Genomic DNA, 27,953 nt, shown 5'->3' on the forward strand with positions numbered 1-27,953 from the left:
TGCAATAATATTTTTAGTCGTTATTATTCATCAGGTCGGTACATCTAATGATTTGTCTTCTTCATATTCATTAATTTTTGATAATGTATATGATTTCTAATTTCCATAGCTAAATATTGTTTTATAAATGAAGAGTGACTAGTGAAGTGAATAAGTAAACAAGTACAACATGTGGCGTTTGACATGTGCAATGTTGTTAGTGTCAGTGACATTTTTGACATTTATTAATTATGTATTAGCCGAGGACGAAGGCATAAATCCTAGTTTATCAACTTATAGACATAGAAACGTGAAACACAGACGAAGATACGTTTCGCACAATGAATCGAATTATAACACAGAAAGTCCACAAGCAGCAACCCCTTTCGGAATTACGGAAGTGACAAGGTTGCGCTCCCCTGGACCAGGGGATGCTTCCGGGCTTAATCGAATATCCGAGCGATTATCCGCTTTGACCGCTTTGGATGAACAACAATTAAAACGGCTCGAAAATTTAGAATACAAGTGAGTTACAAAATAAAAATCAAAATATATTACTATGTAAATTAATTAACTATAACAAATTTAATATCAATTGCTCTTTTTATATTTTATAATTATAATTCAATTTTATTATTATTATTATTCTTAACTTACGGAACAAAAAACTTACGTTTTTGCCAGAAAATTTTACCTGCTAATTCTCACGACGTTTCAAGTCATTCTGAATCATTCTGAAAAAGTATCTGTGGTTGTATCACCGTTTTCTCAAAAACGATTGAAAACGATTGATTACTATGTAAATTAATTAACTGTAACAAATTTAATATCAATTGCTCTTTTTATATTTTATAATTATAATTTATTTTTTTTATTATTATTATTTTTAACTTACGGAACGAAAAGTTTACGTTTTTGCCAGAAAATTTTACTTGCTAATTCTCACGACGTTTCAAGTCATTCTGAATCATTCTGAAAAAGTATGTGTGGTTGTATCACCGTTTTCTCAAAAACGATTGAAGTGATTTCAAAATTTTAAAGCCACATGGTGAAACTGGATAACGTCTTTATCCTTGATTATTTGTACAATCGGCCAAGCTTCCTCTTTATTATTAACAGAAAAGTGGAAAGTTATTTATCGAACCCATTTTGTATATTTAAAAACTATTAGAAACATATAATTGAGAATTGTGTTGATTAGTTCTTGGTAAATATATGAGCATGGTCGTTTCTTTGGATTTTTTTTTGCGTTTTTAGTGAAACTTAACATGACGATAGAGTTCATGGACTATACAAAAATCCTATAATATATAGCCCTATAAAAATGATTGGAATTATGAAAATTTATTAATGTTGGGAATAATGGGCCGCGCTTTTAGGACATACAAAAACATTATGCACTATATTACATATAATTAATACAGATACTATAATTTTCTTTGAAAGATGTAAATTGGAAATCGTATTGACTAGTTTCTCTAAATATCAAATTCTTTTTGATTGAGTTGATTATCTGCACGTAACCTGCCTTAAGGCAAAATGTCACTTACATCTAGTTTAGTTTGTATTGTCAATCTTATGTTTTTTCTCTAAACAAAAAATTAGCATTCTTATATTTATTCATAACACCTGCAGATGTCAATATCTTCAACTATTTGCATTGCATATATTAATATAAATTAAATTATTCACTTTATTTATCTTTTCTATATTTATGTGTTTGATTTTTAACATTTTGAGTCAACTATTTATACTTTGTTGAATCAGAATATTACATGTTTTAAAGTCGTTTTTTGATAATTAATTTTGAACTTTTTGGTTTGTCATTGAATTAGGTAATATTTAACAGGGTCATAAAATATTGAAGACAAATTATTTTTAAAGATATATATGCTGTGCATTAAGGGGTTAGGTGTACTTGCAGGCACGAAAAAATGAGTGTTTTCAGTATATTTTCTTTGTTATTAAACGATGTTTTTCTACAAAAATATTAATACAGCATTATAATACAATGTTTTGACTTGATGTGACAAAAATTTCAGAAAAAAAAAATCAATATTCCCAAAGTTATAGCTGTTTTTGTTGACCCTGTTTCAAAAAACGGTCCTGGCGGTGACCATCATAACTCCTTGGAGATTCATCTAAAATCAATCAAATTAAAAAAATAGTTTTATGAATAGTTAATCCCGGGCCGGATCGAAGGTTTTCTTTTTTTTGCAAAAATTAACAAAATGGCAGCATCAGAAAGAAAAAATCTAGATTTTTGGGTAAAAAATCAACAGTTAATTGGTCTTAAAAAATTCAAATTTTTGAAAAAATAAAAATCCTTCGATCAGGCACGAGTTTATTATGTATTCTAAATGCTGTATGAATTTCATTAAAATTTACTAAGTGGTTTTCGAGTTACAGTGGTCACCGTTTCAAAAAACATAGTTTTGAGAAAAACGCGTTTAAAGTTTCACATTGGATTTACGTACAGAAATTCGAATTATTGAATTACTTAAACCGAGTCATCTATTTCTGGGCCATGTAATAGTTCATCAGTCATTGTGCAAGTTTCCAAAATTTCCATTTTCTGTTGCCTACGAAGCATTTTGGCCTCCCGGAGTGTTCTCTTTGGCGCGCTGATCTGCCACTTTCACACGTGCAGCATCCAATTTTTCAGCATACCAATGGGAATTATACCCACAATTAGGTTCTAGGGTATCCATAATCAATAATAATAATTATTTATATGCATTCAGCAATTTGTACGATAGTAAAACTAGTATTCACGGTTTCTAGGTATATTTTTTACACTAGTTGGTTGAAGCTTTTAATTTTTTCTGATTATGGATTTAATCTTGAACTACACATCTTGAAAGTAAATTATCATTGCTGAGATCGTCGTAAATCGGTTTGAAAGCTTTTAAAACATCAGGAGGTGAGGGAGAATGATCTTGAGTATAAGTATCGAGCTCTCCACTTGCGTCAACGCACTGGTAAGAGTCCAATAACTCAAAAAGTAATCATCGGATCAACTTAAAATTTTCAGAGAATATTTTCAAGGTGTTACCCTTAATGAAAATGCAAAAAAATAAAAATCGATTTTCCAAAAATCCCAAGTACCCCTAACCCCTTAAGTGAGAAAAGGGAAGTGGATTTAACACTAATGTGAGATTTTTAAAATCATGATAAAAAATATTTTCTTATTATGTTTGATTAGTTAGTGACTTGAGGATTTTGAAGTTTATATGAAAAGTTAGCTCAATGTTTTCTTGAAAATTTACATCATCTAATAAATAATACTTACATCTAATAATTTGTACCTAAATAAATAAACGCAATTCAGCATAAATAACGCGCTCTAAACCATTTTCTGTATTTCTTTTAAGCTTATTAAACTTTTTTTTAAGTTTGTTTAATAATTATAAAGGAGTTATTCATTAGGACGTTATATAATTGAGTAATTAATTTTTTTTTGCTTATTTAGCTATTGCTTTTTATAACGCCCACAAAAGTTATGTTTTAAGGGTATTTTTGAATATTGAAAGTATTAGTATACTTCATGCACTAGGGGCGTAGCCTGCATTAACGGGCTTCGTATCAAAATTATTTGGGGGTATACTAATTCTTCACCTGGGATAAAAATATCTTACAAAATAAAAAATGCATACAACCAAATTAATATTTATATAACATCAATATTTATCTGTTACTTTTCCCCAATACCATACAATACAATACCTAATACCTTATAGCCTGAGGGCCCCAAACCATTGATACGGCTAATACGGCGCTAGCTACGCACCTGATATGCAAATATAAGTTCAAATCTACAGAATCGTTTCGAATATGAAAGGTTTATTGGCCACATTTAACAATATTTGTTAACCATTTTCTTTATAAAATCAGGAAACTATTTAAAAAAAATGTTAATACTGAAGAGTCGTGAATCACCTTTGAGTATTTTTTAGCATATTCTTATAATCAATAATGGCTTATCAATTCTGAAAGCATCTTCTCGGTACAACCGGAAAGTATCTATGTAAAGATTCCTTTCGAAATATAAATTGAAATACAATCGTCTTCGCTAAATGTTAAAACAGGCATGTAAGAAGTATTATTATCAAATAGGTCACAAATGCAATTGTATAGCGAATTAGTAAAGTTCAATTGCACATGTCAGATAAGAAATTTACTACTGTGACTTATGTAATTTATGCATATGTGCACTCATGCTCTGCAATCATTCACACTTCATATAACAGCAGACGAAATTGAAACTTTATGTACAATTATGTAATGGGAAAAGATGCTTTCTGTAACAAATGTTTAAAATTATGGTGTCATGTTTTAAATTTGATATCAATAATCTTTCCGAACTTTTTTGTGTTGTTGACCCCTTGCTATGTTTTTCATTTTTAATTTGTGGACCATGCAAAAAAAATTTCGCTAACCTGGAGCGCCTTAAAACTGTCATGGGCATCAGGGAGTTCATATGATCCACTTCCAGAATCACCTTATACTATAAAGCTTCTCACTGAATAAGTAAATTTTATTATAATAACATAACGTTTTAACTACCTTAATTTCAATATTTTGACATAAAATCACATCAATACTATTATCATTAGTCTACCATGTGTTTAAATTAATTTGTTTCTAAATATGCCTGCTCTTACCGACAATTTATTTTAATTTTTTCTTGCTATTTTCAAAATTTAGTCTCTATAAATAATTATATGTACTGATTGATACTATACGAAAAGGCTTCATATTTTGTGAAACAAAAACATGTTCAATTATTAACGTTTATTTTATTTAACACAATTGAAAAAGGTAAATTTTCAAATAAAAAAATCTATGTCGAAAACTAGAATGGGACATCCGAATAGTAATTTGTAAAATAATTGTATCAATTATATCAATATAGAAGTTCTGAGTTTTTTTAAAAAACTATATTAACTACATGTTTTATGAGCTGTATTTGCTATGGTACATTCTAACCGAATATTTTTCGTAAGAGGGCAACCCAACGGTCAACCTCGCTAAAATTTTACATAGACTATGTATATCAGATATGTGCTATATCCACAAAAGGCGACTTTTACTTGAGACTGCAATTAAGATTCATAACCAAAAGTAGAAATTTTATATCATGCTCGATATCGATCCGGTCGAGGTTGAAGAAAATGATGAATAAACGAACTTTAAAAAATGATATATTATAGTTATAGATAGATCAATTATAGATATAGATTATAGATAGATATAATTATAGATAAAAAATTGATATAATTATATATTTTAAGTTTTTTCTCAATCTTGAATCTCAAAAAAGGACCTAGAATCCGATTCTTCTCAAGTCCACAGTGTGATTCATTTTTACCTTTATGGCAGATATCTTTTTTATTTCACGGAAGTAAATACCGGCTTCAAGTAAAAATTGACGCGGGATCCGAATCTTGACATTAGCGTTAATTCAAGGGGAGTACGTGGCGCAAGTGGTTGACCTCGGTCTTGCATCAACAATGATTTTGCGTTGCATACAACCTGATTTCCAGGGGAAGTCTTGTCTAATTTTACACGAAAATAGAGATCATAAACATGTTGTCAATTGAAAATGCTCCTTTCAACCATTGCTGCAACAAGTAAAAATAACATCACAATTAGAAAAGGACAACCATTGGGTTGACTTTTAATAAAAATAGGATGAAACAGATAATCTATTGACAGGCAATCATCACAGAATGCCAATTTCTGATTGCTGTTCGATAAAGTGCCGTTAGACATATATCCGAATAAATTGATTTTTATTGCTTTGCTTAATCTGCATATTAACATAAACACTAATGAGTGCATGTAAAATTTAAAATTTACATACGTGCTGTTTGCGTTCTGGCAGTACTTACCTCATCTTCTTGTTATATTTGAATACGCACTTGATTCAAGGTAGAGAATCAGTTAAACTTGACGACGAACAAAAGAGTAAATTCCAACGTGGGCTTTGACGAACTATAAAAGAGTTTTTATGAACGCTATTCGTACATATCATTTAATATTTTATTATCTTTGGCAATGAATATCTTTTCTCCAGATCTACTTATAATAAGAAGCTTCACTAAAAATAAACACCTGAATGAGTATGTAAGAATTTGCTACAAGTTTTTGTTAACACTTGAGGCCACGTAATTCTTTTTTAAAATAATATTTATAAAAGTAGAATTTATTTGCATATTTAAATTCTTCGCAAAGTTTAAAGAAAAAAATTAGGACAACACACTTATGTTAATATTTATAAAACATTGAGATAACTTTACTTAACCATTATTTTTTAAGCTCATGAAAAATTAATTAAAATAAAAAACTAATTTTTAAAATATAAAAATATAATATTTAAATGATATTTATATATATTTTACATTAAAATTAAAATACATCCTGTAATGTGATGACTTACAAGGAAGTTATAATTAATAACTATATTGACGAAGATATAATTTTATAATTGATTGATCATAATTTCAAATTTATTTATGAAATTTTCTAATTTGGAACATAAGTCTTTTAAACATATTTATTATGGAATAGACTATGTTATATAAATTTGCATGAAAAAATGAACATTTCTAAGTGTTAATTGCTAAATGACTTTCTTTGGCATTTTTGTAGTATTTTTTTCTATATATTTTATTATATAAAATTCGTTAATTACAAAACAAATTTTGAAATAATATTTTTATCAAAAATTATATTATATTGTGACGGATTGGGGTTGATGCTACCTTTCTTAGGGGATATGCAACGACTTCCATTATTACGTCTTAGCGTTGCATCCCCAACGAAAGGGTTACACCAACTCCTAAACCCGACTTCTACAACCACCCTGTAATTACCTGTGGAAAAGCCAACTAACTACGCGAATGAAACATAATGTACTTTTATCTTATTTAATTATTACTAATTATTACAGGTGTCACGGCATGACAATACCTACGTACTGTCATGCCCTTTGCCTAAAACCTAACGTACTCATAAATCCTTATTAATTACTAACGTAAAACGGTATCAACGGAGTAACGATAACGGAACGGAGGACGGAGGGAATAGTTTATAAAACCAATAATGCATCTGACCTTTACTGGAACGGGTTCTCCTCTCCTGGCACAACACACACACCACTATACACAAAGTGGGTCCAGCGACTAGCGCGTGGACCCGACCGAACTCCTCAGAGGAGGTTACAATTCTTAATGCCATTTTTCAATCCCAGACTGGACCTTATATTGGCATCCCTATTGGGCGTGGTGGGGGAGCGTCATTGCACTGGTGGTTATGCAACCCTTTTGACGACAATACCGATTGTCGTTACACGCCCCCCTGTCACAGTAGAGTCGGCCTCGGCTCTTAAATTCAAAGTTGAAATTATTGCCCTCTCCTGGTTTTTTCCGGGTTGTTCCGGTGTTTTTCGTAGGGTCCTGTTTTGCCCTTTGGTCCTCGTCTTTGGGTTGGCTAGTTTAACTTGGTTGGCTTTGCTCAAGTGTGAGCCTTGGCTGCTAGACGATGATTGTAGTTGTGGTTGCGTGCTGGCCATCCTTTAGGCGTTGTGGTTCCGGTCAGATATTCCTAGAATCCTGGTAAGCTATTCCCCCTTTGTTTACAAACTCAAAACACGTAGCAGCTAGTAAACATAAACTTACATATACACGGGTCTGATAAAAAAAATACATTAACATCCTTAATACAAAAAAAACGAAAACAAAATCCTTCAGTAACACAAAAATTACAATACAAAAATAAGTCCGTTTGCTTAAGACTATCTTAACCTATTTCGTTCTCAAAGAAACCGTGTTGGGAAAAACTGTACTCAGCAAATTCAGAAAAAAAAGAAAAAACAAGATTAGACTCAGAAAAAAAAGTAGTTATATACCACAGACTAACAAAAGACAAAAACTTAATAAAAAAAATATTCGAAGTACAATCGTTTTTCGTAACACGTTTCCTTGAAACGCAATCTTATCCTATGTGCGTGTGCTGTCACCTATTTTCTTGGTTGTAGTATTAGAATTAATGGAATAACCGTAGCCCGAATTATAAATTAGTTCGCCAGAAATCATGAACCCGATGATATGGACAATCTTTTACTGCGTAACGCGCGGAAAAACTTTGACAAGAAAAAAAAACGAAACTAATATGACCATAAACAAGAAACAAAAATACTCCTCAATTTACAAAATACAATTATTTAAATAACTAGTTTACTTTTACGGGAATTTACTCTGACGGACGCGACATTAACAGTAATTCAGCCTCTACTGGTGTGATTGCCCCCCAAATACAAGACCACAGATGGGGGCTAGGATCTAGTTTTCCTTCATTGCTCCCCCCGCAGAGCCCCATACCAATAATAATATCTCTAGACCGACCGTCTATGCCCACCCAAAAACAAATGGCACTTACACTTAACACCTATGTAAGCGTGACACACCTGGGGTTCCTCAGCCCGGCACAAAAGTACCCCAAATTGCCCCCTTGACGGGAGATGACGTGCTGCGACCTATGTCGCCATCCCGGTCTTCGCTGAAGGTACCTTCCCAAACATATTCCATAATAATCCATAATACATAATAATTCACATAATAATTCGACGGCTGCGGGGTTGATTAAGGGCGGTTTCCCCGATTGAAACCGTACGCGTCCATCGATTCGGACATCTCAATGGTCCTCGCTCGTGGACTACTGGGCCCGGCTTTCAACTCACATATATAACCATAAAACAAAAACGTAAATCCGATATGGCGTCCCGATATAAGCCTGCAGACTTATATTTATACAATTTATGTTGCAACAACCTACTCTCCACAAACAAAAATCCCACTATAACTTCTTATATGTCTTCTTATTTTACGACTTATCTAATGGGGGGAATCTTAAAACTAAACCTATTACTATAATTATGTTTAATTATTTACATATGTACATCTATATATGAGTTCTTATCTATATTAAAAAAAACGAAGAGAAAAGTGAAAGAAATATTTTTTCCTTTCTTTCTTCTTTTATTCCACTAACGTGGACCGTGTCGTATTTGCAACTGTTTCTAACTTTACGCTCAATCTTATAATTCAGATTTATAGTTTATCAACTATTTTATAAGGCCCGTGCCATGTATGCTGTAGATTGTCTGATTGGCCCTTTAGACCAACTTCCGTGTTCCCTAACACCCACTGGCCTACGACAAATTCGGCATTTTTGTTGAGCCCTCGCGATATTTTGTAGTACTCGTTCGCGAGTCGAGTCTAACTGGTTTACCGCGAGTGCCCTATAGCATGCCTCGGCCCTCCACGACTTAGCGCTACGTCGCTCGGCAGCCGGGCTGTCTACGGGCTATTCTTATAAAAAAAAATAAAGAAAAGAAAAAAAAATGAAAAAAAATGAAAATAAATAATTAAAAAAAAAGATGGTAAAGGCTACGACACGATCCTTTGATTTACATATTTGTTTATACAAACAAACCTATTCATTTAAGTATAATTAACCCTGATTCCAAATATCAACTTCACCCTATCTAAGATTATCCATTCCTGTTTCTTTCGATTAATACTTTCTTTCTTCATTATTTTTATTTGCCATATCGGATCCCTTAATCTGGATTGGGCGGTCAAAAACACGAGCCAATAACTATTGACGAGGCAGAAGTAAAGTATTTTCAATAAAAAATAAAATCGTAATTTGTCCATATAAAAGGGTTTCACGCAAATTAAAACAAAACGCCGACGGTATAAACTAACGCGATAATACACTACAAACGTTCGTTTGATTTGATTTACGGTAACATTATCAGTGAACAAAAAAAAAAACATACAACGAAAATAATAGTTTATATCCAATTTTAAACTTATCAACTTATCTTACTTAACAGATATAAAACTATTATCTAATAATACATCAACGATTTGGGCACCTCTAACATATTTAACTTTTCAACTAACAATTGCCCTCAATACTCTCATTGCCTTCAACGCCTTGTAACATAGGCCATAAACTCTATCCGTAAACCAAACCAAACCTTTCGCGACGCACGGCAAAAAAAACACAACGACAAATATATAAATCTAAAAAAAAACGAAATTCTAGTATATTAAATGGCGAACAAAGCGGATAATGCAATAATGAAGAGTAGGATAAAAACAGTAAAAGTAACGAAATTACGCGTATGATATAAAACTAATTTATTATGAAATAGTAAAATATTAAAATTAGTAAAATGCAACATAAAACTTAGTATGAAAAAAAAGAAATTAGTATGATCAACAAAAGAATATAGTTCTTAAAAAGCGAAAAAAAAACGAGAGCGAAAAAAAGCCTTTAGCCGTTCACGTATCATTCCGAACAATACATGAACGTTCATCTAATTGCCGAACTACAAATACGTATATTGCAAATCCGGGTTCTACCTTTGCAATTGTCTCTGTGTTCGTAGAAATACGACTTTTCGAAGGGAAATGTCACCTGCCCACCCGCTCTATTTAACCAAGGTTTTCTAGGCCTTTGGTTTCCAAGCCACATAATCGTCGGTCGAACTGATCGCCTTAGCTGCCATTATGAATTATGGTGAAAAGTCGTATCCTATTATTAATTAATAAATAAGATCAATTAGATGAAGCCACGAATTGAGCACTAAGCAATGACGTTCCGGCGGGAATGAGAACGCCATTAATACGCGTAAGAAAAAAAAACGAAAGAGAAAAAAAATAGAAAAGTACAATATTAAAATCGATAAAACTAAATTCATTATTGCATCACCCTACTGAAAAAACACAAAAATACACGAAGTTAAAATATTAAAAAAAACGAATAATACACAAATAAAAAACATACTAATACTACAAACCAATTACATAATACAAATGTGTTACACAACCCTCCAGCTGGTCAGATACAATTAGCATGTCTACGATGTAACGATTAAGAGAAAAAAAGTTACTATAAACTCGAAAATAACATTAACATCTTGGTTCGGCACTTTCCGCCTGCTATTACAATTTTTTTTTAAACTCTTTGCGTTCTCTACGCAATTTTTATCCACATACGCGGCCTTTGCGCCTCTTGTTACCGCGCGTTTCCTCGAAAATTCACTTCATTTTCAAATCATAGACATGCTAACTACTATTCCCTCCGTGAACAACAATAAAAACAAACATACTCCATTTTTAAAAATATTTGCTAACTCTTTGGTTAATTCTCGACGATACAAAACTCAATTAATTTCACTTTCAATGATAAAAAAAAAACAAAACTTATGCCAATGTTGCATTATAAAACCCATATTTAAATTATATAAAACGAACTAATCCTAATTATCCTAAACCTATCAAAATCCTAACTAAAATGTTACTAACTTATTAAGAAAGTACAAATAACAAGAGAAAAAAAATCAATCTTTACTAGCCTAATAAATTATGTAATATTTTAAGTAATCCTATACCTAATAAAATCTTAACTAAAAATATGAAAATCTTCCTAACTTACAAACTAAAAAAATAATAAAAAATATCAATCTTACTGGCATAATCAATTATGTATTTTTCTGACTACTCTATACCTATCATGTTCTAATCTAAGTAGTTCTGTCTCATTCGCAGATCATCTCGAAAAAATTATGTAATTACAGGGCTCGTCAAACTTCGCGAACGAGATTAACGAAATACAAACAAAACGACAAAAAAAAAAAAAATAAAATAATAATAATAAAAACAACTCAATACTATTTGCGGTTATCTGTACTACTTAATTATAAAAATATTATTTAGTATGAAAAAAAAAAAATCTACAAAAAGTGAAAGTTTTTGCGTATGAAATGTTACTAGTATCTCTTGGCGCCAGGCATTGTGTAAAAAAAAACGCACTTAGAGGGCTGTTTCGCTTGACCGTCGACTGGCGCCTAGCGAATCGAATTTCTAGCGACCGTAATTTCTTCACAGGTCAAAATTTTTGAGTGCCACTAGCGGAAAAAAAAGGGCACAGGCCAATATATTTACAGTCTTTGAATAAATATGTCAACGACAACATACTAGAGATTAGTGAAACAAAATATTTGCCTATTAACTGTTTTCGAAGACAGAAAAAAAAAACGTTTTGTGTGTGGCATAGGGTCAAGTGTACGGAACTTGAGATTTACGAAGAAAACGAAGTATATTTTGAGGGGCAATGTGTTTCAAATCTTTCGAACTAGCCTATCAAAACAAAATACTTGAATATGACGATTTATAAGTGGCTTTACAGAAATTGAAATTGATATGAATGTTTTTTTTTGACCGAGTTTCTTCTATACCCAGGGGAAACAAAATGGACCAAAACACAACAAGTAAATGAATCCCCTTTTAAAATAAAATTAATTGCATTTTTTGTAATATTATATCCAGAAAAAAAAGAAAGAAGAAAAAAAATAGAATGAGCGCACACAACAATCAAATGAAATCTGATTTTACAAATAAAAATAATACTTTGAACATTTTTTGTAATGTTATAAACATAATGAGTTTAATAATTTTAAATAAGTTAAATAACTTTAAATTCGAAAATTTTATTTACTTTTTAGGATTAATCTTAACAAATATTAGGTAACAAATTTTAACATCGACGCAAATGGCAATCAAAACAACATATTTGGTTTAATAAAATTAAACTAGATTATTACATTTATTAAAATTCCACATCCAAAACATATTAAAAAAAAAAAATCACTTATATTTTCAACGTAGTAAAATTCTATTAAAATTAAAACTACCACGTCTCCGCGAAAGGTACACAATAAAAAAATGAAAATACACAGATAAACGCAAGTAGTGATACACATAGAAAAAACAATTATAATTACCACGTTATTTACGCAATATTCAAATTTTAAAAATTTACTAAATTTACCGAACAACGTACTATAACAAAAAAACATCTATCATGAAAATTAACGTAACTTGTACACGTAACTAGTGGGAGCGACTCGCTTAGCTTTTAATAAAAATAATTAATTATTACAATTATTAAAAATTTGTGAGGGGGGTTTATGGGGGATCGAATGCGTTTTCACCATTGTGACGGATTGAAATGTTGACGCCCCCCTTTCTTAGGGGATATGCAACGACTTCCATTATTACATCTAGCGTTGCATCCCCAACGAAAGGGTTACACCAACTCCTTAACCCGACTTCTTTAAACACCCTGTAATTACCTGTGGAAAAGCCAACTAACTACGCGAATGAAACAGAATGTACTTTTAGCTTATTTAATCATTACTAATCATTATAGGTGTAACGGCATGACAATACCTACGTACTATCATGCCCTTTGCCTAAAACCTAACGTACTCACAAATCTTTATTAATTACTAACATAAAACGGTATCAACGGAGTAACGATAACGGAACGGAACGGAGGGAATAGTTTATAAAACCAATAATACATCTGACCTTTACTGGAACGGGTTCTCCTCTCCTGGCACAACACACACACCACTATACACAAAGCGGGTCCAGCGCCTGGCGCGTGGACCCACTGACCTCCTCAGAGGATGATACAATTCTTAATGCCATTTTTCAATCCCAGACTGGACCTTATATTGGCATCCCTATTGGGCGTGGTGGGGGAGCGTCATTGCACTGGTGGTTATGCAACCCTTTTGACGACAATACCGATTGTCGTTACAATATCAATATTTATAAAAGTGCGGTTTTAAATAGATAACTTGGAAATTTTTAACTGAATTTATGTGTGGTCTTTTCTACGTTCTTGGATGCTTCTCTTCATAAACAGGTACAATTTCAGTCTTTGACAATACTCTCATATCTCTAACACAATAATTGACATCAGTTATCACGCATACAGGCTTCTGTCCCGTGAAGTATTGTTCTCTTTTAAAATCAACTTTCTTACTATATAAGAACACCATGATCTGATGCAGGCAATGACATTGCCAAGGATTTCCTTCCATGGTAACCGACTTCAAATAAAGCCAGTAGTTTCTTGAATTCAAGGGCCAATAAGTAAGGCGATTGTAAGCGAATCTCAAATCTTCTATGTACTGAGCTGAGTCTAAAAGTTGTGAAGGAATAAATTGGATGTAATTATTGGAAATGTCCAAAGTCCTCAAATTGTTTAACCCATTTAGAGAATCTGATGGCAACAAATTGAGTCTATTATAGGAAAGGTCCAGAGTTTGAAGGTTGCTTAAAGTGGAGAAGGAATTTGATTGCAGAACTGACAAATAGTTATGACTTATATTTAGATGCTGTAATACGCGACTTGAGTAAATGAACGCACCAGTGCTGACAATGCTTAACATATTTCCAGATAAATCTAATGTTTCTAGGTTTTGCATGTAACGAAATGTGAGTGGTGTCACTCGTCCAATTTGGTTGTTGCCTAGATACAAATGTGTTAACAAAGATAAGCCAGCAAAGGTTTCTGAACGCAGTTCTTGTATTCGATTTCCAGACAAATCCAAAAGACGAAGGTTTTGCATTTGAGAGAAGTTGTTATCTTCTATTGCCACTATATCGTTTCTTGCTAATTTTAATATTCTCAACGCATTCAAGACGGCTGCTGGTGGTAAAGTTAATCTGAAAATGAATGAAAATAAATATATATATATATATATATATTAGGGTGAATCAATTTTTTGGCCGTTGGAGCACATTGCGATTCTCGTTCTATGGGTCATTTAAATAATATTTGCCAAAGAAACCATAGCTTGGAAATGAATTTTGAACCAGCGAAATTTGAATCTAAGTTTTCTCTCGATATCAACTTACAACTAAATCGGGTTAACACGTTTGTCAATTTGATGAAACTTTGCATGATTGTATAGTTATCAGTTAAAATCAAGCTTCTATAAATATTACAGATTCATGAGAAGTGGTTTGAATTAAATATGTTGGTGAGGTTTGAGCATGCAAAAATGAGCGTAAAAGCTAGGAATCGTCTTAACTCTAGAACCATTCTACGTATTGATAGAAAATGTAGAGCGCTCAGCCTTTTTTTTTCTGAATTTTAATTAATTTTTATAATTGAACCACTCTTCACAAAGCTTTTTTTTTGGCCTTTGCTTATACTCTAGCTTTTTTGGCGCATACTCAACAAACCATGCAAAGTTTCACCAAACTCCCCAGTGCTCCCCAGTAAACTTGATTTTTTAATAAATTTATATATGCACAAATTATATAACCTCATTATATGATTAGATGAGATTATATTTATTTTATTATGAGGTACTGATAATGAACAGAAGCTATTATTCCTTCGGCAAAGTTTCTAAAATGGTTCAAATGGCCTCTATAAAAATAGAATCGCAATGTGACTTGGCAGAACACTTTTTGAGCATATAATTTGAATCAATCATTATAATTTGAATAAAGTAACTTTTAAATTACTTTTATGTATACAATACCTCATATCATTCAATAGCAAAACTTGTAGTTCACGTAGTGTTGATAAAGCCATATCGGGAATATGATTGATTTGATTTCCGGACAAATCTAAAACTTGCAGAAGTCTGCTTCGACTAAAATCTCCAACTCGAATTTGTAATAGGTCCGAATTTTGAAGTTTCAAATGTTGCCATGATCCTATTCAAGGTTCATATAAAATTATTTCTAAATTAATATTTTATTACCTTAGTAAATTGTTACTCACTCATTGTGAGTCATTTTTATTGTATATGTATTAATATTCTAGATTATTCTTAATAACAGGGAATCCAAAAGGAAAATGATATTTAATTAACTCTTCAATGATATGTAAATTAAAATATGATTAATGAATGCATAAGTAATCTTCATTACATAACTAATTATTAACTGCTAATATATCTTCGGCATAGAACTAAGTTTTTATAAAGGGACAATAAATTGCAGAAATTAATTGATTTGTATAATTTAAATTAATAATATTCAAATTAAAATAGGCAGAGCATGCATTAATGAGAATAACTCATTAAACTTCGTACAAATGTGCAAATCAAATCATATAATTACACGTTCTTACGTCAATGTAACATATAATTTTGTATAAAAGTTTTTGATCTACAACTTATTCATTTTAATTAGGGTAAATTAATGTATTTTTTCAATAAATAATTTAAAGTAAAATACTATGGTAAATGAGAAAAACTCTCACACTTTTCCCTGAATTGAGTTGTAGTTTAACTCAGCTCACAGACCTGCCTTAGGGCAGTACTACGCACTATTTTTAATTACTGTGGCAACAAGTTTCAAATTAAATTATTTTAAAATTACGTCAATAATTACATCTGCCATGCAATAAAAGCATCATTATTGCTTCCATGTTTTGACTTGTCATCTTTAAATATCGAATAACACCATTAAATGTCAATCAACGAACTAGTTCCCAATTATTTTTAGAATATTATACGTACAGTATGTGTTACATACGAATATATTATTTGTCATATGGTGTTTAACTGACGCCCTTGTTCTATATTAGTATGAAACTAAAATGCAATATACACCATTGGACAATATGAATGTACCATTGCTTTTAATACTTGTATTATGCAAATGTTGTTATCAATGTCGAAAGATTTTTCCATAATTTATCAATACGTACATTGGCATTTAAAACACATTTCATTTCCTTTTTCGGAGTATCCAAACTGAACTTTATCGTTGAAGTTTTACTGGCTATCAGATACATGTCCTTTTTTTAAATCTAATTGATTTAAAGTTTTGATGTATTTTGGAGCAAAATTTTATAATCCCAAATTTATAGTTACAATGTTGTAAAAATTCAATTAGTAAAGGTTATGGTAATTTTACTAAGATTTCATTTTAAGAAAATAAAAATCACACTTGAATTTGGTGATTATTTGGTGAGAATTTAGCAGAAGAGAATAATTTTCCTGGCTTCCGTCATTAGTTTATGAACAAAATAATTAATTTAAGCTGTAGGTATTACACTACTTACTAGAAACTAACTTAGTAATTAATATTTCAATATTGTTTCAATAAATATCAATACCAAATAAATTTTATACACAAAAAATCTTTCGAGTCGTTATAATCAAAATCGACAACGGATCAAAAAGATAGGCTTGTTTTACAAAATAAAAAAAAAATATTCTACATTTGACTTCTTTGTTAAACATACGTAAAACGGATTAAATTCAATGAAATATTAGAGAATTAAAAGTAATAATTTAAATTCTTGTTGTGAAGTGATACAAACATCTAAAATATAAAGCCTACGAAAAGTAATGACGTCCACCTTTAAATAAAATATATTTTTAGAACACAAATTCGAATAAAATGTGTTAAATAAATTAAATTAAACTAATTGTAAGTGGCATTTTGCTTTAAGGCAACTAGCATAAATTTCCTGATAAATGTAAATAATCGATTTCCTGATAAATGTAAATATATCAATCAGAATTGATATATTTCAGTAAAAAAATTATCTGTCTGTTTATTTAGACTGATTTGAATAATTCTGAATGACTTGAAACGTTGAGAAAACATGAAATTAGCAAATTAGATTTTCTGGCAAAAAACATGAACCTCTTCGGGAAGTTAATACAATTATAATGCACCATGCACAAGTTTGTTTAAAAGATGTCAATTGCAAAATTGCATTGATTTGTTTGTGGCGAAAAGCACAAATTATCTAATTTTCCAAAAAATGTGTTAAAACTCTTATCTGAATAGCTGAATTTCAATTCTTATTGATTGTAGATTGATTACACAGATCAGGAAGTTCATGCAACTTTCCTTAAGGTGAAATTTCATTTACAACTATTTGTTTTATACTCGCATGGTATTCTTCAAAACATCTTGAAGTTTAAGAACATGTTTTGTTTTTCTTAAAAATCGCAATTTCCATAGCCAATGGTTACTGATTCACTACTCATGACGAATATACTTGTCAACACACAAAATTCTGCCACTTTTTCTTGACGAGCATACTCGTGAACCACAATTAACTGGTTAAACATATTAAACTCAGAGCATTACATATGGCTTATGATATAATGGAAATGTATAGAGAAAATTATGTTTTACTCTAAATCACAATCAAATCCATTACCAAAATCTTGAAAAATATTGAATATTGAATTAAAAAAATTAAATAAATATTGAATGATCATTAAACACAAATAATTTATTTTTATCGTTATAGACATCAAACGGCTTTTTATTAATATATATCTCATAAATATGCAAGATGCAATATTAACATATTCGAAATTATAACTGAAATTATATAAGCTTGAACATTTTGCATATAAAATTGTATTGAATTACCTACCTAAGCCAGCCAATTCTGCTATTGACATTATACCGGAACACGTTGCTTTCAGACCTTGCGTTTCGTTGGATTCTGATGTCGTGCAAGGACTTTGGCATTTAATGATTTGCAATGTGGAAAGCACAACAAACAACAAAAACTGTTTTTTCATCATATTTGAACTTTTTTATAATCACTTGCACAATTTTTGATATAAAACTCTAACTATAAATCTTTCTTAGGAGCCAGAAAAACCAATTAGCACATTTAGTTTTTTATGTCTGATTATATCTGAACAATATTGAACATGAAAGAAAATACATTAACAATTTTAAGTTTTCCTCATAGTTTATATTGAATAAATTAGTTTTGAAGACGCGCTTTGTCGATACTTATTATTATTTCATAATTATTCAAGTACAACATCTGATAGAATTAACTTATGACTGTTTAACAAGTGACTAAAACAGTGATAGTCAAGACGCAGCTTTAAATTCTTTTTATTATTAACTTCCCGTTGGGTAGTTATAGTAATGGGTCGAAAACCCAAAATGAAAATTTTTGCATATCTTCACGTTTTGAAGGTTTCTGAACATTTTGGCATACCTCAGAAAATATGGATGTGTGCGTGTGTGTGTTTTGTGTGTCCGCATTTTTTCGTTCACGTTTTCGAACGCACGGATCAACCGATTTGAATGGTTTAAAAAGCATTCGATTCCTATTGATAGGGAGATGTGTTGGTCAGTGTTTGGTAAAGGCAGGTCCAGCCGTTACGGAGATACGGAGCAAAGAGTACAGAAAATAGAAATCGAGGTTTTGATAGAACGGAGTATTCTATTTGAATGATCCAAAAAAACATTCAATTTGTAATGATTGGGAGATTGATTGTTTCGGATTTTTTTTTTAAATGTTTGAATATCGAAAATAATTCAGATTTTAATTTTAATTCTGGCTAAAGTTTTAAAGCTCACTTATATACTTAAAATAAATAATTTTAACTTTGCAATTCAGTTTATAAAATTATTATAGTAGACAATGTTATAATATTTATAATAATCTATTTCAAAACATTATTCCTCGAACATTTCGTTACGGTACGAAAAGTTGCAGCAATTTGCCCATTTATTACCAACAGTTTCTGAGAGAAGGACATCACATATCTTGAAACATTTATTAAAAATAGTGAAAAATTTGAATAAATCAATTATTTGGAAGAAATTTGGCTTTTAGTTCAGGAGTTTATCAACTAAAACAAAACCTGAAAATTTTAGAACATGTTTTTAAATTACTTTTTCGATTTCCACATCCGCATCTATTTTAGTCAACTATAAAGTTATTTCTATTTATTATGTAATAAAATTTCTTTAATCCTCACTTAACCTGTTGCAATGGGAAGTTATTCCAATTTAAAGGTAAAACAAGAGTTGGACACCACTGGCACTAGAACGTCACAAACTTAATTACAATGTCACTGATTGAGGAATGAGACTAATGTTATTTTTATTTTTAATTATTTAAATGTTTATTTCCTAAAACACATTTGTAATTTATTTTATTAATTTTGAAAGCATAATATTTAATAATTTAAGAAGCCGTTGCATTCTAGCGTTAAATCACAATTTATATTTCATAATACTTTTTAGATGTAAATATTTTAATAATATTAATTTTAACCTTATAATTGTGACAAATTAATGTCACAAGTTATACTTTTAATTTATATTAGTTTTACAAATACAAAATTTTTAAGGCACTCTTACAAAGAATTCCGAGTTTTTTCCATAAAACTATATTTTATATTAATTTAAATCGAACACTTAACTTTTATCACACAAGTAATTAGCACATAAACCATCTCAAGATACGATTGATAATATGTTCTCGCGATTTGACTTTTTCGAGAGCAAAAAGGTCAAGGATTGTTTTGTGTATACTGCTCTAATTTTAATGTTTTAAAAATTGTATTTGTAATACAATCTCATAAAAAATATGTTAAATTTTAATTTAATTAACATTCAATAAATTTGCGATCTTAAACTATCCGAATGTGATTATCGACTGACAGAATAATATTCTGGGTTTTTGGTAAGTTTCCGAAACGTGCTGGAAACTTGTTATAGAGTAGTGATGGAACAAGATTTTTATTCGGTATTGCTTTCGATAATATGTGTTCATTGATTTCATTATAATTTTTTTCACTTATTAGCTTAGGAATTGCTTTTATCTCAAGACTGGTTTGGTAAATAATTAAAACATGTTTGATCATCAGAAATTGATTGTTTGAAGTTTATATAGAAATACACTCTTTAATATCAATTATAGTTACCCAATTTTAACATTATTAATTTAATAACAAGGAATTATAAATGTCTTCGAAATAAGAAAACGGAAATAAGACGTTTAACATAACTTATTGTACATAAATATATTATTATTATTATTGTTGCAATGAATTTGTTTCCCGAAATACCTAAATTCCTATATATTAATTAAATTAACTTTTTTATATTATTCTGAACCGTGTTCAAAAATTTAAAAGCCATTCATGAAACATGATGAAACAGCTCTTATACGGGCTTTTGATATTGTTAGACAATCGGCCAAAATTTTTGTTCACATTTTATTGAAAAATCCTGAACTGGTTTTAGAAATTCAAAAATGTTTGTAAAATATATATATATATATATATATATATATATATATATATATATATATTGTGAATCGTACTGATTGGATTTTGGTAATAATTAATCTAATAAACCAATTCTAAAAATTTTAAATCAATTCGATAAAACTCTAAAGGGACTCTAAACTTGTCATTTCTTAGACAATTTGCTGAAATAAGGCCACAGAATCTAACTGTTGGAGGTATTTTTTCTGTTCACATTTTTGCAAAAAATACTGAACCGATTTTGAAAATATGAAAACCGTTGGAAAAATATTATTTGGGAAAAGTGCTGATTAGTTTTTGACTATTATTGACCGACCACTTTCTTTGTAATTGAATTTTTATAAATAAAATTGGTGAAATTTACCATGGCGATAGTGTTCATGTCTAAATAAGTATTCTAAAATATTATAGTCCTACGAAGTGGTTGAATGTCAAAAATTCATTAAAGTTCGAAGTACTGGGTTGAACTTTTAGGACTTACAAATTGATTGTTTTATGTTAAAAATTATATCAAATTCTCAATTTTCATTGATCAACTCAATTATTTATCGGATAGTTTATTCGACTTGTCTTAAAGCAAAATGCCTCTTAATATTAGTATTAGTTTACTTATTTATTTTATATTTTATTTTCAGGCTGACAAAACTTGAGGTACAATCAACAGATAAATTAGAATCAGTTAGAAGCGAATTGAGAGATATTGCTCGCAGATGGCAACAGCAAGAATGGCAAAGTTCGCGTACCGATTCCGCCCTGGATGCTCTCAGAACGGATTTGTCATTTCTTAGACAAATTGCTGAAATAAGGCCACAAAATCCAACTGTTGGAGGTATTTTATTTATTTTAGTTGTTGTATTGCAGCACTTGCTACGAGACGGCTTTTTGCAAGAGCGACATTGCTGTACGAGCCAGCAGGCCGCTCAAGTATATTTTTAGTTTTTTTTTTCATCATTATCAATAAAAATATATTTAAAAATAAAAAAAATTGCTTCTAAAGAATAAAACAATAATATAACATTGATTTGAACAAATGTCGACATACTAGATGTTTTCAATAGGCGACACACGTACACACAGGTCGTCACGCGGATGTTGCCTATAGAAATTTAAGAGTAAATTGAGTGATTTCAAGGATTATTCAATCGTATTTGAATATAAATTTGAGTCTTCAACATTGTTTATTTACACAAAGTTTGCATTTATATAGTTTAAGTTGCTATTTCAAATGTTTAATTTTTCATTCGATTTACGTGGATGTAGGAACGATAATAAATATATTTAATATATTTTTATCTTAAATTAAATTATTTTACAGAAGTGGGACAAATTAATCAGGATATTGTAAATGATCTTCAATCGCTTCGTGCGGAAGTGGCTACATTGAGAAAGGAAGCACTTGCTACCAAAACAGAATTATATAAAATCAGAGCAAATGTATCCAAAATTGCTGGACAAACTACGTAAGCGAATGCACAAATAGATATTTTTGCAGATGTTTAGCTGATGATTTAACCAAATTAACATATTTTTAATAATATCACATATATATATATATATATATATATATATATATATATATATATATATATACATTGTAGAGACATGACTCGTGATTCACAAAATTATATAACGAAGCAATATTTCAATTCCGCTATGCAGAATCTCAAGCAATCTCTGAGACATTATGATATGGCTATGAAAGCGACTTATAGAGATTCAGGTATTGGCCTATAAAATAATACATTTAAATCTGAACAATATATTGCACTTATTTAGTAATTTAATAACTTGCGTTACATAAATAATAGCATGAGAATATTCCATTATTGGCAGGTAACAATCGGCCTTCGATAGATGGAAATACTGATAATATACCTGTTGATTGCTGGGAAGCTTATAAATCTGGAGCTGCCAACATATCTGGCCCATACCGCATTCGGCCTGTGGGAGCCGATAGGCCGTTATTTGCTTATTGTGATCAAGAACGATGGGGCGGCGGTTGGACGGTGAGAGAAACAGAGTGGCCAATTCTCCGATAAAATAGAAATGTTATGGCAACAAATGTTACTGTCCTATTTTCTTAAGCTATATATTTGCTGTATGGCTATTGCTAATCAGGCATTTCACACATAAAAGCTAACTTCACGTATGTGTTATCAATAAAACATTAGAAAAATGCACTTATGATAAAATTGTTATTGGACGTTCATGCGTTTTGTACGTTAATTTATGTGTGAAGCTCCTGATCGCATAGAGAATAAATAGTTTTCCGAATAAATAGCTCCTGATCGTAACATATTTATCGTTTCCTTAACATTTCTATTTTATCGGAAAATTGGCCTCAGAATCTTTTAATGTTTTCACCCACTAGGCAGTCATGCCGTTGCAGGAAATTTAAGATAAAATGACCAACAAATATCGAATTGTAAGATTTTTCGCCGTTCGAACAAGATTTTATTCATAATTTCTTTTGAAAATTAGAAAACGAATTAAAACGATACGTTTGGGTGTGTATTTATAAATTGAACATAGATACTTTACTAACTACTACTAACTAAAAAAATATATAAATTCCAATGCATTTGAATATTGAACTCAAATGTACTTAATTTATTATTATTTATAATTGTTAGGGCACTGATAGGGATTTTTTTAAATCATTTATTATTTAAAATTAGATAACAATACATTATTTATATACATTATTCAACACGTTACAATATTTTCAGGTGCTGCAAACAAGATTCGATGGATCTACCGATTTTTATAGACCTTATCAAGATTATGTTCATGGATTTGGGAACGTTGCTGGTGAACATTGGTTGGGATTGGAAACTGCACATTTGGTATTATTCGTTGAAATAATAATATATTCAATTTATATTTTGCGTGCAAATAAAATATCATAATATTTTTAGTTTATTTATTTAAGTAACCAAAAAATTCTTGTCATCCCAATCATATAATAATAATGTAATCATATTTTATGCTGATTTATATTCTCCGGTAGGCAGTGCTCAATTTCATATGCAACTACGTTTGGTGAGAAATATTTTAAAATGGATAACTGAAATGTCATGCCATATGATCAATTATTGCTAGAAATAATACATTTTACTTAGTAATTATACAAGGAAATTTTTACAAACCAATCAAACTTTAGACCGAATAATCTCTGTATCATTTCTATTAAATGATATTGTACTCAATATATTTTTCAATTATTAGTAAAATCTATTCTAAGAGTACTTATAACTGCCTACACAAGAATATTTTTAGCTGACAAAAGTTTGAACAAAGAAAATAGAAATTTGATCGTCAAATGCATTACCCAAATTAAAAATAATTATTATATTAAATTTATGCTTAATATATAGCTAACAAGCAATGGATTATATGAATTGCTAATAGATCTGCAAGATTTTGATGAAATATGGACGTACGCATATTACAAGTCATTCTCGATCGGGCCAGAAGCTCAATCATACCCCATAAACGTTCTTGGTGCCTACTATGGAGACGCAGGTCATTATATATAGAATTAAATCAGTTCAGCGTAGTTTTGTAAATTATTTTGTTTTTTACCAGAGGATTTTTTGTATATATATATATATATATATATATATATATATATATATATATATCATTTATCTGAGCAAAATCCTCAAAAAATGAATTCGAATAAACAATGTTAAAATTTAATTTCTTGCTCATGATCATTTTACTTACGTTAATTTTGAATCTTCTATATGTTTATATAGGCGATTCGTTAGCATATCAAGCTGGTCATAAATTCTCGGCTCATGATCTGGATAACGACAACTGGCCTGAAGGTAGCTGTGCACAAGCACATCACGGTGCATGGTGGTATCACGCATGTGAACAAAGGTTTGATAACTTTACCAAACATTCGACATCGAAAATAGTCCATAATATCTTTATTGTCTTATTGAATTTGTATTTTTAGCAATCTGAATGGGTTATACTTATCGGGACAAATTCCTGAAGATGTTAGCAATCAAGGCATGTACTGGTATGAGTTCCATGGACCCGGCTACTCTTTGAAAGCATCGCGAATGATGATCAGACCGGCGGGCGCAAGAACTGACTTTAAAAATAAGGTATTCTTTCGTCATACTATTGTATAAAATTTTATTATCACATTCAGTCTGAGAATCGACTAACATATTTTTTCCATACCCTTAAGTGGTAAAGTTTGGCCACTCCGAAGACGTTTCTTTAATTTTTTGGACACATTCATTTCATTTAATTTTTTTTTAAAATGTCCAATAAAAAAAAACATACTTGCCCTAATATTTCACAATTCTACCACAAACATCTACTTTGGAATAGAACCATAACCAAGGTAGCTTAGTTATTATAATTGTGAATTGCGAATTATATGCAATGAATTAATAATTATAAATATAATAAACTGTACGGATATAAACGTAAAAATTGGCGTCAGACTACCAATTTTTACACTCATTGAGCGCGTTTCAGTTCGTCGACATAAAATAAGTAATTTTTTAATTTTTTTATATTCGTACAGTTAAATATTGTAAAAAATATTTATAATTATTAATTCATTGCATATAATTCGCAAACAAAATATGATATATTTGAAAAAAAATTATAAGGTCACGCAAGGTCGTATAAAGGCATACAAGGAAAATATGTAAATACAAAATTATGTGTGCGATTATTTACATTTTTTTTTGATTTGGGAAAATATATATTTAATCCGACCGAAAACTCTCTGCAATAGAGCTTGAAACTACTAAAATCGATGTCGTAGTCCCTAGTGGCGGTTTATTTATTTATAAACACCTAAGGTTATTTATAAATAAATCAAAACATATTTTACGAAATGTTTATTAAATTATGATTTATGTTAGATAACAAAGTTAGAAATCAAACTATATTAACAAAACCGCAATATTTGCTAGAAAATAATTAATACTATACTATCAATCAAACTTTGGTATCAAAAAATATGATTTCAAATAGTGGCACCTAGTACCGGACATTTCAAAATAACCTGCATTGATCATATATATACGAGGTGTGTTCAAAAAGTACCCGGAATTACTAATAATTAAATTTCGCGGGTCTGGAGTGTCTGATTGTCAAAATTTTTTTTTATTGTGTTGGTATACATGCCCCTAAAGTATGATGAAATTTTCAGCTATATTCACTGTTTACTTTGTCTGTGGTAGTCGCTAAGGTTCGACGTGTTTTTCTGAGCTCGGCGATTTTTACAATGGAAGAATTGAAAAGTCAAAGAATTTGTATTAAATTTTGCGTAAAAAATGAAATAAAGTGTTGCAAAGTGCAAAAATTCACCAGATATGGCTCCGTGTGACTTTTTCCTATTCCCAAAGTTGAAGAGACCCATGAAAGGACGGCGGTTTTCCTCGATTGAAGAAAATCGCTGAGAGTGCTCAAGGACATATCAAAAAGTGAATATCAAGGGTGCTTCGAAAATTGGAAAAAACGCTGGCATAAGTGTATTATATCTGGGGGGGACTACTTTGAAGGGGACCACATTAATGTAGACGAATAAATAAATATTTTTTTGAAAAAACGAAAATTCCGGGTACTTTTTGAACAGACCTCGTATGTAGCTATCTCCACACTCTGGAATGTCTGCACATGTCTTTGACGAATATTCTTAGATATTGCAAAAAAAGTCACTATTCCACCCTAAACCACCCTATTGTCTGGGCCACCCCAATGCTCTCAGCTGGTGCATTTACCATAAGATTTTCATTCTTCGACTAGGAAATACGAAAAATGGAGTATGTAGTGACCGTTAGCACTCATGCAGAACAAAATTAAATAATTGAAATAAATTACGTATATTCTCACAAGAAATATCAATATGTTTACTGTCCTGCAGTAACGGACGACTCAGTGTCCGGTGCTAAGGGACAGACATTATCGTTCATTTGGTGGCACCTACAAAAATTGATTAGAAGATCTAATAATATTCTACCATTTTACGGATAACAATCAAGTACAACTTTTATCTTTGCATACCACTCAAATGTAAATGCATTAATATACTAGAATTACTTCCATTGATATTTAGGTGACGTCGTGATTTTGCGCCTAAAACAGGAAAGGGTTGCTCTCGCCGTGGCCGTGTGCGTCATAGGCGAGGCTTGGCGCGTGATCCTGTACCTGTGTGCTTCTTTCACTTGTATTTTGAAATGAAAAGATTTATACTTGCTCAAATAATACGTGTTAAATAGAGTGTACGGTGCTTTGTGCCGTCCGGCGTTACGGGACTTCCTCCCCTATACAGCTAGGATATAAAATGACACGTTTATATAAACACGTACATATATATATATATATATATATATATATATATACATATATGCAGTAAACATGCAATAGTCGATAATAAAACTTATATTTAAGCCTTTTTCAACTATATCTAATTATTATAGTTATTCATAAGTTGCGCGGGAGGAACTAATGGTTGAACAAAACTGTAAGCGCTGCTGTAATTTCAGCTCGACGTAGTATGGAAACCGCCTTTCCAGAGTACCGCGTTGTCGAAGGGTTGACTGAATAAATAATTATTTTCGAATAATAAAAATGGAATAAAATTTGTTGGAATTTGAAGAAAGATTCTCATTTGAAAAATGTTTTATGATTTATGAAAGCCATTAAGGGTATACAAATGCATAACCCTTGCTTATGCATTATTTTTGTGTGTTTTTTTTCAATCAAAATAAGAGTTAACCTTCGTTTGTTATATATTAACCTAATCTTGTATCAAAAGTCAAAATTTAAATCTGATAACTTATTGTATTTTTTCTAGTTTTGAAATTATTTGATATTATTTTGTTACAGACAGCCATGAATCCGAAAACGAAATCAGATGCAAGGCAGGCTCCGAATGCTAGTTCTGATTTGAGCGACTATGAATAATTGTAAACCATATCTAGACATAACTTTGATTGATCTTATTTTATTTTATTTGCAAGTTAAACTATCTAAGTTATTAATT

At 30.6% G+C, this 27,953-nt stretch overlaps 2 protein-coding genes across 2 annotated transcripts; one reads left to right on the forward strand and one right to left on the reverse strand.

Annotated features, from left to right (window-relative positions):
- Nucleotides 1-169: 169 nt before the first annotated feature.
- LOC113374783 (fibrinogen C domain-containing protein 1-A-like) lies at nt 170-27,913 on the forward strand. Its single transcript, XM_026614750.1, has 10 exons — nt 170-504; nt 21,565-21,758; nt 22,245-22,389; nt 22,528-22,649; nt 22,763-22,935; nt 23,659-23,775; nt 24,307-24,454; nt 24,691-24,817; nt 24,897-25,050; nt 27,797-27,913. Exons 1-10 carry the CDS (start codon nt 170-172, stop codon nt 27,872-27,874), a joined length of 1,593 nt encoding a protein of 530 aa, XP_026470535.1. The 3' UTR covers nt 27,875-27,913.
- On the reverse strand, nt 13,718-18,333 carry LOC113377555 (vasorin-like). Its single transcript, XM_026617915.1, has 3 exons — nt 18,280-18,333; nt 15,407-15,584; nt 13,718-14,579 (listed from the first exon to the last, which is right to left on the reverse strand). Exons 1-3 carry the CDS (start codon nt 18,305-18,307, stop codon nt 13,742-13,744), a joined length of 1,044 nt encoding a protein of 347 aa, XP_026473700.1. The 5' UTR covers nt 18,308-18,333; the 3' UTR covers nt 13,718-13,741.
- Nucleotides 27,914-27,953: the final 40 nt, after the last annotated feature.

The sequence above is a fragment of the Ctenocephalides felis genome, unplaced genomic scaffold (genome assembly GCF_003426905.1).
Source record: "Ctenocephalides felis isolate EL2017-DRISC unplaced genomic scaffold, ASM342690v1 CF-g0.4_SCAFFOLD_01886, whole genome shotgun sequence".
Taxonomy (NCBI): domain Eukaryota; kingdom Metazoa; phylum Arthropoda; class Insecta; order Siphonaptera; family Pulicidae; genus Ctenocephalides; species Ctenocephalides felis.

Excerpts from the sequence above, each read along its gene's own strand:
- LOC113377555 (XM_026617915.1), bottom strand. The coding sequence starts at position 18,307 with ATGTCAATAGCAGAATTGGCTGGCTTAG. Across the intron at positions 15,585-18,279 it reads AGCAGAATTGGCTGGCTTAG|GATCATGGCAACATTTGAAA; the intron begins GTAGGTAATTCA and ends AACCTTGAATAG. Across the intron at positions 14,580-15,406 it reads TTGCTATTGAATGATATGAG|ATTAACTTTACCACCAGCAG; the intron begins GTATTGTATACA and ends ATTCATTTTCAG.
- LOC113374783 (XM_026614750.1), top strand. The coding sequence starts at position 170 with ATGTGGCGTTTGACATGTGCAATGTTGTTAGTGTCAGTGACATTTTTG. Across the intron at positions 21,759-22,244 it reads ACAAAATCCAACTGTTGGAG|AAGTGGGACAAATTAATCAG; the intron begins GTATTTTATTTA and ends ATTATTTTACAG. Across the intron at positions 22,390-22,527 it reads AAAATTGCTGGACAAACTAC|AGACATGACTCGTGATTCAC; the intron begins GTAAGCGAATGC and ends TATACATTGTAG.